General features: G+C 32.6%; 2 protein-coding genes and 2 long non-coding RNA genes across 4 annotated transcripts; 2 read left to right on the top strand and 2 right to left on the bottom strand.

Moving 5' to 3' along the window:
• The first annotated feature begins 523 nt into the window (after nt 1–523).
• On the top strand, nt 524–1186 carry LOC126847716 (uncharacterized). Its single transcript, XM_050588093.1, has one exon. The coding sequence runs from the start codon at nt 524–526 to the stop codon at nt 1184–1186; it is 663 nt and encodes a 220-aa protein (XP_050444050.1).
• Nucleotides 1187–5667: 4481 nt separating this feature from the next.
• On the bottom strand, nt 5668–6919 carry LOC126847769 (uncharacterized). The gene is made up of 2 exons (XR_007687130.1): nt 6755–6919; nt 5668–5926 (listed from the first exon to the last, which is right to left on the bottom strand). It is a non-coding gene; the product is annotated as an uncharacterized LOC126847769 (long non-coding RNA).
• A 188-nt stretch (nt 6920–7107) lies between these two features.
• LOC126847768 (uncharacterized) lies at nt 7108–9519 on the bottom strand. Its single transcript, XR_007687129.1, has 3 exons — nt 9323–9519; nt 7332–7529; nt 7108–7270 (listed from the first exon to the last, which is right to left on the bottom strand). It is a non-coding gene; the product is annotated as an uncharacterized LOC126847768 (long non-coding RNA).
• A 3626-nt stretch (nt 9520–13145) lies between these two features.
• Nucleotides 13146–15492, top strand: LOC126847715 (neprilysin-2-like). Its single transcript, XM_050588092.1, has 3 exons — nt 13146–14394; nt 14539–14841; nt 14912–15492. The coding sequence occupies exons 1-3, from the start codon at nt 13146–13148 to the stop codon at nt 15490–15492; spliced, it is 2133 nt and encodes a 710-aa protein (XP_050444049.1).
• Nucleotides 15493–16864: the final 1372 nt, after the last annotated feature.

The following is a 16864-nucleotide window of genomic DNA, read 5'->3' as shown; positions in this document are numbered from 1 at the left end:
TCAGTAATTCTACAAATATGGGAAGAAGAAAGGTTGCCAGAGAGTTGGAATGAAACACTTATCTGCCCAATATTCAAAAAAGGAGACCGAGGAAAAGTAAAAAACTACAGGGGGATAACTCTATTAAATACAGGATACAAGGTCCTATCATTAATAATATTAAAAAGATTAGAGAGATATGCTGAAAGAGGCCGTAGGAGAATACCAAAGTGGATTCAGGAAAGGAAGATCAACCACAGACTATATATTTGTAGTGAGACAACTAATGGAAAAGCACTATGAATACGCAAAGGACCTGCATATGGTGTTCGTGGACTATAAACAGGTTTATGATAGCATAGACAGGGAAAGGCTATGAGAGGCGCTCAGGGCATTTGACATCCCTATGGAAATTATCAAAACGGTAAAACTATGCAACAGTAAAACGTATAGTAGAGTAAAATTTGGGAATGAACTGTCTATGGCTTTTGAAATCAAAAGTGGACTACGACAAGGGGATGCCATGTCACCCATACTTTTTAACATGGCATTAGAAAGTGTGGTCCGAAAAATGTCAAACAGAGAAGCCTGGTCACTTGATAGAGGACTGCTACTTGCATACGCAGATGATATTATAATCACTGGAAATACTCGAGCAGAAGTTCAAATGAATATGAAGAAATTAATGAAGGCAAGTAAAAATATAGGTCTAGTAGTAAATGCGGAGAAGATAAAATACATGGTAGTAACAAGAGGACCAGAGGATAGCTCCAACCTTAAAATAGAAAATAATGATTTCGAACAAGTTAAAGAATTTAGGTACCTTGGAGTAACTCTAAACAACAAAAATATTATGCATGAAGAAATAAATGTGAGGCTGAATGCAGCAAATCGATGTTATTTCGCAATGGAGACCCTCTTTAAATCAAAAACGCTATCGAAAAAATTCAAAGAAAAACTTTATGTAAGCTACATAAGACCAGTACTGACTTATGCATGTGCCACATGGTCCTCAACTAAAGGTGACGAAGAAAAACTAAGAAGATTTGAAAGGAAAATCCTAAGAAGAATACAAGGTCCAGTATTTAATACCGAAACACAACAATGGGAATTGAGATCGAATGCCCAGTTAGAAAACTTATACAAAAAGGAAAATATTGAGCAATTTATTAAAAGTATAAGAATGCAATGGGCCGGACATGCGTGACGAGCAGACGGATGCCTAATAAAAGATGTAATGACTTGGACGTTAGCGGGGAGGAGACCAAGGGGAAGACCACGAAGAAGATGGATAGACAGCATAAAGGAGATATGGAATGCGGTAGCCCATGGTGGGGCGGATTGGCAAGTTATAGCGATGATAGAGAGAAATGGGAGGAGATAGTTTTGGCGGTAAAGATCCTCAATGGATCGTAAAGCAGGGAAAAAAAAAAAATTATGGGTCTAATTCTTTGTTGTGTAACCCACTAAGATTTGACTTTGGAAATCGATGTATTTAATTGCGTGCTTAATTACAAGTCTAATTTATTTAGGTGCTCCTTTCTATAATTCTAGAAAATAACCTACGCCCGCAGATATTAATTGGTACGAGCATGTCTACATATATGTCAGCTGTGATATTTGCGCACATAGTGCCATCTATTGGAATAAACTTTCTCTAAGACTTTGAATTACAATTTTTCAATTTTCTGGGCAGCTTTTCGAAATTTTTCTTTCCGCTAAAACCTATTTCGGACTATTACGAACATTTAAAAAAAATTAGCTAAATCGGTCTCAAAAGCCGTTCTCGAATGGTGCTTGTTCCTAGGTTTTTGTTATGTATGGGGCAGCACTGCTTCTTATCTTGTACATATTATTGATAGTATGTTGTTATGCATTGTATGCTTCTGCTAAGTTGTTAAGTCACAATAAAAAACATGTCTGCTATTTTGTCATATTGAACGTCTTAATTTTTTATCTTCCACCATCCGCAAATACAAAACATTCGGCGACGAGTGCGTGTTTGTTTTCTGTTTATGTGTATTGTGCGAATCAGTAAAGTGTGTTATTCTACTGTCGAAATTAAATTATGGGTTCACGTGAAGCAGTCTAAGGAGCCTACAGGTACCAAAATGGTATTGGTAACCAAAACAAGTTTTGGGTCCATTAACCCGTATGACTTTAATGAAATATTTGAAAAATTCCTCGAAAGAGTTGAAGCTTTTTTCTTGGTGAATTTGCCTTCAAATAATGACAAGGTATCGTCACTTATTTTGCTTATCAGTCCGGAAATGTATGCCGTCTTAAAAAATTTAATGTTACCTGGTATTATTAAAAACAAAAAATGTGAGACAGTTATCAAAAAATTAAAACACCATTATTGTCCAAAATAGTTAATAATTTCGGAACAATACAAATGTAATTCAACGAAGCAGAAAGATGGTGAATCTGTCAGTGAATTTATCACCAATTTGCGTCGTCTATCCGCAAGTTGTCAGTTTGATACCTTTTTGGATCAAGCATTAAGAGATCGGTTAGTAGCGGGTCTAAGTGATGACGTAATGGTACATAAACTATAAGCTGAATCTAGTGCATTATCATTTGTCAGCATGCAAAATTGTTATAGATATGGGTACTGTGGGGAAAAATACAGCTGTCTTACATGAGCGTGTTGAAGCGGAAACTTTGTCTATTCGCCAAAAATTCAAGAACCAGTCAACTAAACTATAATCCCACAGGCAAAAAGATACATCGGCAAAAGTTTTTCATAAAAAGCATAATGTTAGTGAGCGAAACTTCAGTCGTGGAAATGTTTGTGGCCGGTGCGGTCGAAGTTCTCTTTCAAGTTCAGTGTCCAGCCAAGGATTAGGTTTGTTTTTTTTGTTCAAAAAAGGACATACGTCTTATGTGTAGACTAAATAAAAAGTCTATGAATAATTCAGAAATTAATCAGGTGTTTAGTAATGCACTTAAAATGTTTGTTTCTGGTAATAATAATACTTTTTTAAATTATGAGGTTGATTCTGGTGCAGCTGTCACTCTGTTACCTATTAATGTCTATAATGATAAATTGTGTGGTTTTCCACTACAGCCTTGTGAAGTAAAGTTGACCACTGCAAGTGGAAAGTCTATGAAAACCGCGGGTAAAACGTTTGTTAGTGTTAGCATTGATTTTAGAATATACAGATAAGCGGTGCTTGGGACAAAACCGGTGACCGACAATTGCTGGCTGCCGCTGCAGAGCGCTGTCGGCGGCCGCTGGCAAACAGTGTGACCATTCAAGGTGATCAATTTACCGTACGACACTTTTCCGTGTCAAATTGTTTACATAGTACAGATAAAAATTAAAATTAAAATCAACCGCGATTCCATACAAGTATAATTCTGACGGACTACCATCTACATCAACTGGCAAGACATATACGAGTATTATATTATTAGTTAAATTGACTGGATTTCTTATATTGAGCAAGGTAAAAGTTTGGCGTAATAGCCTAATGCAGTTCACTGGTAGCCTACGGTATGCATATCAATCCCCTGTCGTATGAATTCAAACTTTTTGCACTTTTTTCCACCGGTTATTTACTTTTGTCATCTGTGGGGGCGTAGCAGTTAATTATCAGTATGTTAAACCATTTACCTTTAAGCTCAACATAGCATATTCTATCATTTATCGGCTCAAATCTCACAATATTGGGCAGGATACTGTTCTTAATTACAAAACCCACTCCTCTCTCGTGTTTTACTCCTCCGCTATAGAGGATTGTCATCTCCTGTGTCTTTAAACTACCTGCTCCATCCCACCTTACTTCTTGAACAGCGGTGATATCCAATTTGTATCGTTTAAGACACGATACAATTGTCGTCATAATTCCAGACCTATACATCGAGCGCACATTCCAGGTTCCAATTAGTATATCCGTAAGCTCTTTTGTCCGAGGCATTGTTTGTTGTTGTTCCGAAATCATTGATGTTTTATGTGTGGGGTGATCAACCCCACGACAACCCCCATTAATGGAGGGTTCAAAATAACTAGGGTCCGCGGGTTCGTTAGGCCCGTTCCTCTAAAATAGAGTACCCTTGCGGGTAAGAATGTAAATAGGCACAAAAATTATTAAAGAGTTAAAATTATCTTTAAAATAGAGCCCATCTTTTTTTTTTAATATATATATTTCATTTAAATTTTTAACGTGCCTAATCCTAATTGTCATACAAAAATGGAAATTATATGAAAAGTTTTTTTAATTAAATAATATACAATGTATTAATTATTAAAAAAATAGCTTTTTATTTCATTAACATTAAAAAAATTAGAGTGGAAGACAACACTTTTAATAATAATAATGTTAATACTATTTTGAACAATTAAACTAACACAATACTGATTATTACAATACAATTAATATAGTAAATAAACACACATATACAAGCATAACGTCAAAATGAGTGAGTCCATCACATTGTTTTTGAAATGTTGTTATCTTTTGATTTCATTATAGGTGGTTTTGCTCTAAAACCACTCTGAACTGAATAAAACGCATTCTGTGTAGCTATGTTTTTGTTTTAGATGCTGTCAAGTATGCTGTGATAGTCTGAAAACCATAAAAAAAATCCTTATTACTGAACTAATAATTACATCACAGTTTAACCTTTAAAAAAAAATGTTGCAAAAAAATTTTCTACACCTAACTCCTTAATAAACAGGAAATATAGCATCGTATTAATTCCAGCTCTTATGAATTTGTAGATTTTTTGGTTAAATGGCTATAGATAATACATTTATAAATAGGTATTTTTTTTAAAATTATATACAAAGGACTCCTCTGTCTATTAATAGAAAACCCAGTCAATACCTTTGAGTTCAATTTTAATATTGAATTATTAGAAAAACTTTCCGAATAAAATTGATCTCTTCTTATTTCTATTTTAACTAATGCTTAATAGATATGCAATATGTACTATGAATGAAATTACTTAAATAATTTATAGATGCCCAGCAAGAGGAAAAGTGTACCAAGAAACACCAAATGTTATGATTTTGGTACAAAATCATAACCATGGACATAATAATGAAGTGCCTATACGACGGTTTAGAAACCAAATTAATGCAAGAGCTCAAAATGAGTTAACTCCAATGCGAGTTATTTATAATCAGGTTCTATTAAATTTATATAATTTATAATCTGACATTTAGTTATAACAACATATAAAATATAATTGATATCAATAAGTTATAGTTATAATCATTATTCTATTGACAGTTGATAAAATATAAGTTTAGCGCCAATGCAGAGCTGGGAAAGTATTGTTTTTACAATGATGTATTTTTGATTTTTGATTCCGGACCCAAAATATTTTTTAAATCCCTAAACCAATAACCAAGATTTTGCATGTAAAAAGTACATTAATGGGCCAAATATTAATATCACCTCTTTTCCTTCAAAATCGTAAAAACACCCTAAAAGTGTACACATTTTGTAACTTAAGATTAAGGCGCTTTATAACTTTTTGAAAAAAAGTCAAATGAGTTCCAAATTTGTATGGAATATTCTTTACACGTGGTCTTATCGTTTAACGTTGACAAACCAAACAAATATCCCCAACTTCACTGTTCTGTTTTTTTTTCTAAATTGTATTTTCTAAAGGATTTTAAATTTTATTAAAAAGTGTGTAACATAATACTTATGTAGACTAATAAATGAAACATACTTTATGTATTTAATTGAATATTAGATGTCCACAAATGAAACATTTGTTGATGTTAATGTGAACCGCTATGAAAGCCTTTGTAGAACAATGGCAAGATTTCGGAAAGATGGTCAACCACAAAATCCGCCATCAATGGAAGAGTTTAGTCTTCAGCTAGATGGCCCATATCGTCATAGAGCAGCTATCTTGGGAGTAAATATTTATGCTGGTACAGTAAGAGGACATGGCGAAGAAGGTTGTTCAATTATATTTATTACCCCTGAAACCAGAAGGTAAAAACCATCACTTTAGAAATTACCTGTGTATTGTATATTAAGATGTATAACAAACGTTTTAAACAAATAGCTAATATTAGTTTATTAACATATTTTACTCATGAAAATATTAAGATTGCTCAGGGAAAGTCCTGATATTTATATTGACGGAACTTTTGATGTGGCTCCATTATTTGGACAACAGTGCCAGCAGATGCTAGTCATCATGGCAAAATCTTTTGGCTATGTAAGTATAATAATTAATTATTTACTAACATACTGTAGTATTACAACTTATGCTTTAATTATGAATTATAATTATGATTATGAAGGGATTTCCAATAGTTTTTGCACTTATGTCCAGAAAGACTACAGCTGCTTATAATCAAATAATTAGCTTTTTAAAGCAATTGGAACCAGCCCGGAACCCAAACACTGTAATGAGCGATTTTGAAAGGGCGATAATTCGCTCATTTGAAGAACATTTCCCGAATTGTAGGCACAGTGGTTGTTTTTTTCATTTGGGCCAAGCTGTTTGGAAACGTGTGCAAACTGATGGTAATTATTTTAAAGAAAATAAAAATCTGATATATATATATATATATATGTGTCTATTGAATTTTTAGATAAATATTACATTTGTGATTTAACTTTGAATATTTAATTTATATAAACTTTTATGTAAACTAATTATGCATTAAGAGGCAAAACTAGTTGTTATATACATAATTCTGTATAATACTCCAGATGAGCATATAATATTTTATATATTAATAATTATTAAAAATACATTTTTAATCATTTAGATAAGTTAAAAATATTGTTATTATTACTTAGGTCTGACAGAGTTAGCCAAGACAAATCCATTCTTCTGGAAAATTGTCCACATGTTAATGGCATTGCCTTTGTTACCATCCCAAGACATTGTTGATGGATTTAACTGCATTTTCAATCATTTTAATGTACTGGTAGATTTGATTGAAATTGGTGAACCTGACTATGGCCATAAACAGGAGTTACAAATGCATCAAGAAAAAATTAGAGATTTCTTCATGTACTATAGGCGTTTTTGGATAAATGGTACCATTGCAAATAAATTATTATTGTTGTACTAATTTATAGTTGAAATATATAGTTACTTATAGATAAATATCACTGACATTCATTTATACACATACCTCTATTCATGATACTTCTTCTTTTCAGAAATTGGCCCTGTTACTCTCTCAGTACATGGGCGTACTGATAGAACAAATAATATTTTGGAAGCGAGCCACAGGAACTTGATGAGCCATTTCACGCATCCAAATCCATCACCTTGGTATTTTGTTGGTAAGAAAAGTAATAAACTTTATTTCAGTAAGATAATAATTCATAAAATTAAACGTTATATTATAGAACGTTTATTACCATATATTGGAGCCATTACTAAAGACATAAGGCGAGCAAGAGATGGAATCGAAATTCATAGGGATCAACCTGTAATATGGCAACAACAAAACAACAAAATTTTGCGAGCACAAAGACAGTTGGGTATGGGTCAACTGACAATATTTGAATTTCTTGTGCGCTGCATACATACAACTCCACAATTTGGAGTGCCAGCACCTATTCAAAGTAAGAAAGTACTATATAAAATTGTACATTACATTTTACAAAAGAATTAAAATATAACATTTAATCCTAAATTCTTCAATTATTATTTTAAATTATGTTTTCCGTATTTTTTTAACAATTTTTTTTTTTAAATAAATAAAATATAATTAATTAAGTACTAAAATAATATAAAATATCAATCATATTACCATAGTGTCAATATTCTTTGTGTATTAAAAATATTAGTATATGTGCATTTTAATTTATAAAATTAGGTATTAAAATAATAAACTGAACTATTTACAGACGATGAACACGACATCCCAGAGGTTGTGAATCACGAAAATAATGTAAGTTAATTTTACATCTAACAATTGTGCTAATGAAAAACAGTGGTACAATAAACATGATTTTAAAGGCAATTCCCTCTTGAGATTTTTAGATGCTCTCATTGGAAGTAAAGGGGTGGTGTGTTTAAAACGATAAAGTTAAAATTGTCCCCTATATTTTAAATTTACCAGGCCACTGATGAATATATACAAACTAAGTCTCACAATTAATCATAACACTTATAAGATTTGAGATTTTAGTTTTTGGGAAATATTAAAATCTGTTTTTATCTATTATTATTAATTGCTTCAAAAAACTATTTTTTTTAAGGCCGCCGATCTATAAATTGATAATCAGGACTTTGGTATGTTATCTTTAACATTATTATTTAAATAAGATGTTTAGTAGTTAATTAATTGTAATTATTTTAATTTATTATTATTGTGATAAATTCAGGATCTGATGATGATGATGATGATTTTGATATCAGTGATGTAGAACCTAACGACATTGATGATATGATCCGAGGTAAAATATAATTACTGACATTGAAATCCTTTATTGACATTAAAAATGTTTTTTTAAGACATTGACTACCAGAGCTTTTTCTTTTATTTCATAAAAAAAAAACATAATAAAATAATATTTGAGCGTAACTATCCTCACCTTCTTGTAATAGCCAATGTGTTAAAGATTTTGATTTAATACATTATAAATATTATCATTGGTACATATATGGAAGCTTAGCACCTTAATTTTCAACAACCCCCAAAAGTGTATTATTTTTATTCATTAAATATTTATACCTAGTTGTAGACGTCGTACTTATGTAGAAGTGCTGCTTAGAAGAAAATTAAAGGTTGTACTCCATAAAGCTTATTAAATTAATGATTCTTGTTTACAGATATTGATGACAACTGAAAACTATTACCGACTTATATGAAAGTACTACATTGGTGTGCCTCTGAAGTCTTGTTTATTTTATTAGCTCTTATAAATGTGTACAATCATCATAATTCAAGTGATTTTGATGGAGTTAACAAGTGTATTCTTCAATTGATCAAAAAGCATCATTCGATGATGTCTTTAACAATAAATTAAAAGATTTTACCTTAACTGGTTCAAAAACAGTATTTTTTAATGTATAAGTAATTTTTTTCTTTTTTTCTACTGTTGTAGAAACTGCATTTTGTCTTTCTGGACATAAGAGCAAAAACTATTGGAAATCCCTTCAAATTCAGAACAGGCGAAATTGCCTGTTAGGTGCTATGCACATTTTATGTGTATGGTAGCGCATATTGCATAGGGTGTGGTGTGAAGTAATTGATGATAACAACTACCCGGTTCATCCGAATTTCCTATAATAAGCCAGAAAAGGTTTATGTGGGTCCCTACCCATGAGTTCATATTTTATGTAATTTCAATAACATTTTAATACTTTTTATCATTAAATTATAGTTATTATGATTACTCACTATACAATATGAGCCTTAAATGGTAAGGCTAAAGACGTATTAGTATAATAACACGAGCTGATACGTCCATCATTAACAGTTAAATACATTGAAATTATATAATAAAATTAAAATTAGAAAGTAAGAATGATAGCACAATAGTAATTTATATTCAAAATTATTCGAATAAATAATAATATTTATTTTATTACTTATAATTTTTATCACATAACAAAAATGAAAATTATTTTATCACAATATTTAAATACAGCCTTGTGGTTAGAACCTGGTTATTGATAAGAAAAAATATACTATAAGATGGCTTGGGAACCTATGGCAGCTTGCCAAAAATTTAGTATGACAGCGATATCTATCGACGATTAGAAGAAACAAAATATTAGTCACCAAAAACTCGTATACTACCGCTAATCTGTATATTCTAAAATCAATGGTATTAGTATAAAAGATTGTTATTTTTATAATCTAACTTTAGTTTTTTTTTTAAACCATTATAAATTACATAGAATACGAAAAACCTTTAATTAGTTAACGTGATTATCTATTTCCTTTAAGCTAATAGTTTGTGTTAGAGATAGAGAGTAATTAATTAATAATTAAGAACACAAATTATATTATTAATTAACAAAGTAAAGTGATAAATAGAATGGAAAAAAAAACAAAAAGAAAAGAAAAATTTTTTAAGAATAGAAAAATTGTGAGTATGAGATATAGATAGTATTAGATATAACAAAAACATATGAGTGACTTATTGAGAAAACAACCAATGATACACAATTTTTTTAACATTACTTTTAGAATAGTGAATATTTTTTTTATATTGACACGGCATAGAGTTAAAATACACAGGCCCTAAATAATTAACAAAAGATTGACCAAAAGGTTTATAAGACAATTTGACAGGTATATTATACCGTATATTTTCTCTTTTATCTTCCAACAATTTATAATCTTTACCTTTTAAAAGTGAGGAAAATGGGAATTTTTTTATAAATAAATCTGGTTGGTAAAATACCCAGCTCCCTATAATTTTGAGTCGTAGAACCTTGCAAGGAGTACTTGTTTAAACAAATTCTTATTATATTTTTTTGGTTAACTTACAATTTATTTAGAACAGTATCGCCCAATCCCCCCCATACTAACATTCCATATTGGAATATTGATTGAAATAGGGCAAAATAAATAACCCGCATTGTTTGCTTGGGCACTAAACCCTTTAACTTTAGTATTTATAAGTTATTGATCGTAGCTTCCCAACTAGGTTTTTAATGTGAAGATTCCATCGTAAATTTTTATCAAATATGATACCTAAATATCGAGTACTAGTTACTTCTTCGATAACTGTACATTTATTTACGTTATAGTTACAACTGTCACCATTAACACATCAGCTATGTATTGTTATCGGGTTAAGATTTGGAAAACTTATAATTTGAGAACATCATAAACATGGTTTTTTCTTCATTGAGTGTTAAATTTCTGTCACATAGACATAGATAAACTTTGTTTAAACCGACAGTCATTAGTGCTTTTTAAAAATCATATGTTATATACTATAGTAAAATTTATAATTGGATAAAAAAAAATAGTGTTTCAACACTATACTATCAAAAACACATCAAATTACAATACACAAAATCACTTGCTCTTAAAATTCTACACATTTCCTATCAAATATAAAAACGATTTTAAATGAATGGCTCTTGCGTCGAGAATGACGAAGATCGGAAGAAACGTACAATTCATCGGAGTTCAATGATAAGATTCTCTAGTAAAAACGGCAATGGCGCCGATGATGGGGAATGCCTAGGTATGAATGATCTTCCGTGCTTGAAGCAAGACCTATCATTAAATAAGTTACCAGCAAACAATGACATACAGCAATGCAAAAAAAATTTGTATGCCATGTTGTCTGCCGGCAAAGGATCCACCGTCTATATTCACAGTACTATATTTGTAGTGCTAGACTAGTAAATGTGTTCTAAAAATTAACATTAAAATCTCATAAAGTATCAACTAATTAAAAAATATAGTATGCTACCTATGACTTCATTAGTAATTTGTTCATCTGCATTTGAAATCAATATAAAAAATGACTGTATTATTTAAATCAATAAAATATATTTTTTTTTCAGTGTTGTTAACTAAATGTGTAATGCTAGTGGGTTCTATTAAAAAAGTACAGTTTAACATTAAAATCTCAGGCAGGGAAGACAGCGGACAAACACGACAATGTTATAAGAAATATAAAAAAGTTAAGTAACGCAAAATAACTTTATTAGTACTCGTGTATCCGTTCAAATCCGCCATTACCTGAACTAACTATAGAGAAAACAAGGTCTGCTTATTACATTTATTTTATTTGTTTTAAATTATTAAATTTGCGTGAAACAGAAGAAAAGGTGTATGAAAACTTTATTATAAGTAGTTGGTTTATTCTTCATGTTGAGAGTTTTCACGTTCGTTTGCGGCAACAATAATCGCAGCCGCAGCCATATCCTCTTCCCATTTTTGTCGTTCTCGCAGTTCTTCTTCTTCTTTGAGCTTTGCCTTAATTTCTTCAATTTCCAAATACTTGTACTTACTATTATAGAACGGCACGTACTGTAATACAGTACGCCATTCTGTGAAGTAACACATCATTACAAATCCTGTTGTGCCGTATGCTAATCCCGAGGGACCCCTTTAAAAACGAAAAACAATTCCAATTTAATAATGTTCCTTAAATACGAAATGCTTTAAAAATATATATTTTTTTTTTTGCTATATCCAAGCATTAAGTATTTAATTATATCTATAATTCCAATATTTCATAATCTAAACTATTTAGCAATTCGGCAGACAAACTTCTTAAATATATAGCTACCAATAGTAGGTATATCATTATTTGCAATTTAAATTTTGAATAAAATAAAATTGTATATTTTTACCAAGTCTGTAGTGCAATCTTAGGTTTGTGCCATATGGGTACATTACACTTCGACATGGGAGTTAGCCGTGAAGGTTTAAACATTTTCATTACTTTCGAAATCATGTTTTTAACTATCAAAAACTAAGGATTTAATATGTGCAATATTGAATGACAAAATATTTTTTTTTTAATAATAAACATAATAAATATAACATAAGCTGTGTATAAACAGTTTTGGTTTTAGCCAATCTCTTATACTTTATAAATATAGACAATAATATAGTTTTATGTAAATCATGTTTATACGTAATATAACCTAATAAAATTATATATATAAAAGCCAACCAAGTGGTGTCAAAGACTGACCTAGTTGGGAAATTTATTTTTTGGCAGTCGGCAGTCTGGTAAAATCACCAGACTTAAAGCTTTCTAAACGTCCGAGTTTGAACCGTATGCCTGACCTTCCTATCGGGAATAAAATAAAATAAAACTTGAATATTTAAAATTGAACTAAGATAAATTCTATGCCATTATTAAAACGGCAATGACAAAATCTATGTAAATCTGATTTTAAAATCTCTACAATGAGTTATAAATGGTTTTAAAAATTTTAGCATCACCAGCTAAGAAATAAGTTATTTTAATGTTTTATTGTTAAAGATATATCTTTGATGAATAATAAAATAGTAGCTAAGGTAGTTGATCCCTTAGAGGACGCTTGGTAAATCCTGAATAGATTCAGAAAGAAAATGTTCTTTTTGGCATGCAAATTTATTTTCTATTATTAATAGTTGGCTCTTATACTGTGCCCAGTAACATGTTCTAGTTGTTGAATGATGTTATTATGTTTAAATTGTACATCTGGCAATATCCTTAATTTGTATTCTATTGTTTTACTTTGTACTGTAGTTTGGAATGTGTATAATATTTCTTTGTACTTACTGGTTCGCTGTTTTTTGCACCTTGTCTGCTAATTTACTTGAGGACGAACAAAACAACATATGCGTGTCAGAAGGCTGTGTCAATTCTGCAGCGTTCGTATTGGCTAACATCGACAAGTCGGTAAATCCTTGCGACGATTTTTACAAGTTCGCTTGTGGGAAATTCACAACTGGTGCAACAGTAAACGACGATAAGACGTCTCGAACAACTTACGACGCGGTTAATGATGTACTCGTGGATGACTTGCGCAGAATTCTAGACCAGCCGATCAAAACTAATGAGCCGAAGCACTCAGTGAGAGCAAAAAAGTTGTTTGCCATGTGTATGGACGAGAAGAAACTTGAAGAACGAGAAACGGAAGCTTTGCGTGAGATGCTTGAAAAGATCGGTGGGTGGCCGGTGTTATGTGGTGACCGCTGGGACGAGTCTAGTTTTCGATGGACCGATACAGTGTACAAGTTTCGAGATCTCGGCCTCAGTGTTGACTTCATGATCGACCTGTCCGTTAAGGTAAATCATAAAAACACAGCTGCACACATCATCGAAATCGATCGAGCCGTGTTGGCGTTAAATCCGTTATATCTGAAACGTGGACTTGGGGACAAAATGGTCAGCTCCTATTTCAACTACATGGTAGAAGTGGCCGTAGAGTTGGGAGCTGAACGGTCACACGCTGTAACTGAACTCAGGCGGGCGCTTGAACTAGAAATACAGCTTGCCAGAATATCACAGGTGCACTTTTCAGACATAAGTAGTTTCAACTCGGAAATCCCAATGTGCGAGTTGGCTCGCAACTATCCAGTGGTGCCTTGGAGTGAGTACGTCAACCGAATAGTTTGTGGACCGGGAAAGTTGTGCGTCCATGACAGCCATGAAATTATGTTGAATATGCCACATTACTTGACAAGCCTCGATATTATCCTGAAATTTACTCCCAAACGGGTGCAAGCTAATTATCTAGTTTGGCGAGCCATTGCATCGACCGTGGCGTTTACCAATCGACGTCTTAGGGACCGCCAACAACTTTTGCATGAAGAGTGGTACGGACGTCCTGCCCGTGAACCAAGGTGGACTGAATGTGTTGACATAGTTTCTTCAGCAATGCACTTGGCTCTGGGCTCTATGTACGTGATACATAATTTCGATAAACAAGCCAAGAATGCCGCTTTCGATATGGCGGTGCGCATCCATAAAGAAATGTATCAGACACTTTTGAAATCAGGTACCTATTGAGTTACCAACTAATACTAAGTACAAAAAAATAACAAGAGCATAGTAAAAATTGCGGTGAGGTATAGATGCAAAGAATCGCAGAGCCTTTTCTATCAGTGAGTTGTGACAATAAAATAAGATAATTACTGTTTAGATTGGATGGATCCGTCGACGAGAAAAAACGCGTTGGACAAAGTCGAGGCCATAGAACAATTTGTGGCCTATCCGGACGAGCTGTTGGACACTACCACAGTGGACAGTTATTACGAAACATTGCAATTCAATAACGACATTGATTATTTTCAATCAATTTTGCAATTGGCCAAGCTGAGTTGCGACAAGAGCTTTAGTTTTTTACACGAGGCCGTCAATAAGTCCCACTGGATCACTCACGGTCGAGCGGTTGACGTCAACGCATTTTATAATTTAGTAGAGAATAGTATACAAATTCCTGCAGGTAAGTCTGAAATTTTTTTTATGCGGTTTCGTTCAAATTTACCAGGTCAGAGACCTTATATGCGTTGTAGGTATACTGCAAGGGATGTTTTTTTCGGCTGACCGTCCCAATTATATGAACTACGGTGGCATCGGTTACGTGATCGGACACGAAATAACCCACGGGTTCGACGATCAGGGTCGACTTTTCGACAAGAAGGGTAACCTTCGTACGTGGTGGAACACGGAGACTAGCAACAAGTTCATGGATCGAGCTTTATGCGTTCTACAACAGTATAATAATTTCACTGCAGACGAGGCGGCAGGACTGCGAGTCAATGGGCTTCACACTCTTGGGGAGAACATTGCCGACAACGGAGGCGTGATGCTGGCGTATAATGCTTACCGCCGGTATTCTGTGCACAAGAAGGAGCCACGATTACCAGGTCTCGACGAATTTTCGCCCCGACAAATGTTTTGGATAAGCGCCGCCAATATATGGTGTTCTGTGTACCGCCCGGAAGCTCTCAAGCATAGTGTTTTGACGGGTCATCATTCGCCTGGCCAGTTCCGTGTGATTGGCTCATTTCAGAACCAACAGGACTTTGCCAATGACTTTAGCTGCCCACAAGGCTCATACATGAACCCTGTAAAAAAGTGCAAGGTCTGGTGAATCAATTCCAGGTAAATGGAATCGACAGTGCTTAAATATCGACTCCTGGAGTCTACTGCTCCCTCTTACATGGTGATCACACCTGTTTTATTCGTGTCCACGGTATAATTTAGTATGTTAGTTTGTTTGTTCATTTAGGTTCTAACTACGTACATAAAAATGTTTATCAATTTACTTGAATGCAAAAAACTAAATGGCATAATATACTCTTTAGTTATAAGGTAAAAATAAAATGTAACTTTTTTTAGACATAAATAAAATGAATATTTTAATTTTTTTAATTTTAATATTACAAGGCTATCGATTTCCATAATATCATATCCAAAAAACGCATGTCATAGTAAAAAGGTGCATTTTATATTTGCTGATGTGATGCACCTGTTGAACCAAGTTTATATTGTCTGATCATTATCATGGTTATAATCATTTCTTTTTTAAAGTGAAACTTAATATTCCGCGTTGTTTAAAATAGAGGACATTTTGGAAAATGGATCAATAGAATGTCGTTTTGCTCTCCTATGGAAACTAGTGGACGAGAATTTTCGTTCCTTTCCTGGATTCGTTACTATCAGTACAGGTACAATGATGTAACGATTCCAATTAGGTACTTTAATAAACTCTTTATGTTACCAGAACCTTGGGCTTTGACCTGATAGTAGTGAGGCTTAGTGACACGGAAAGAGGTGTAATAACAATGATATAACTAATAGAAATTACCCATACATAAATTTGTTACGTTTTTTCCCTTTAATTACACAATTAAAAAAAACAGTCGTAACAATGTCTAAAGGCTTTTTGAGTAAAAGAATTAAACATTTTTAAAAAAAAATTTACTAGCCTTTATTGGGAAATATGATCGCTCGACAATTACAAATTATTATTTAACCAAAAATAAAAAAGCGTTACATTAGGTAATATGTAAATAAAGAAAATTGCAAACAATGCAATATAAAATACAAGTATAGTTAAGTTAAAAAAAAAAACTATATAGTATAACCAGAGCTTAGGATATTGTGGCATTAATTACTGGAACAACGCGGGAATTAAGGATGAGAGCTGGGCTAGGATTAGAGATGCCATGCAAGGCAAGGAAATTAAAAACAGAAATTCTTTCGGAATTAAAGGAAGGACACTCAAAAAGGAGATGAGAGAAGTCACCGATAACTTCCTCATCATGCAAGTGGCAGAAAGGTACCGAATTGAGCTCCATTTTGAAAGCGTGGGCCGAGAGTAAATTGTGACCAATTCTGAGTCTACAAAAGGAGGCAAGGAGGCAGGGAAGGTCATTTTTAAAATTTGAATTATATTTTTTGGTATTGTTTACTATTTAAAAATAACAGATTTTCTGTATTCTTTAATGACGGTCTATAAC

This window comes from Adelges cooleyi, unplaced genomic scaffold, assembly GCF_023614345.1.
Source record: "Adelges cooleyi isolate 19-005CV unplaced genomic scaffold, UGA_ACOO_1.1 ACOO_flye_CR_arks_rails_tigmint_CR_PRNA_118, whole genome shotgun sequence".
Lineage (NCBI taxonomy): Eukaryota > Metazoa > Arthropoda > Insecta > Hemiptera > Adelgidae > Adelges > Adelges cooleyi.
This window is presented reverse-complemented; position numbering and strand designations above follow the sequence as displayed.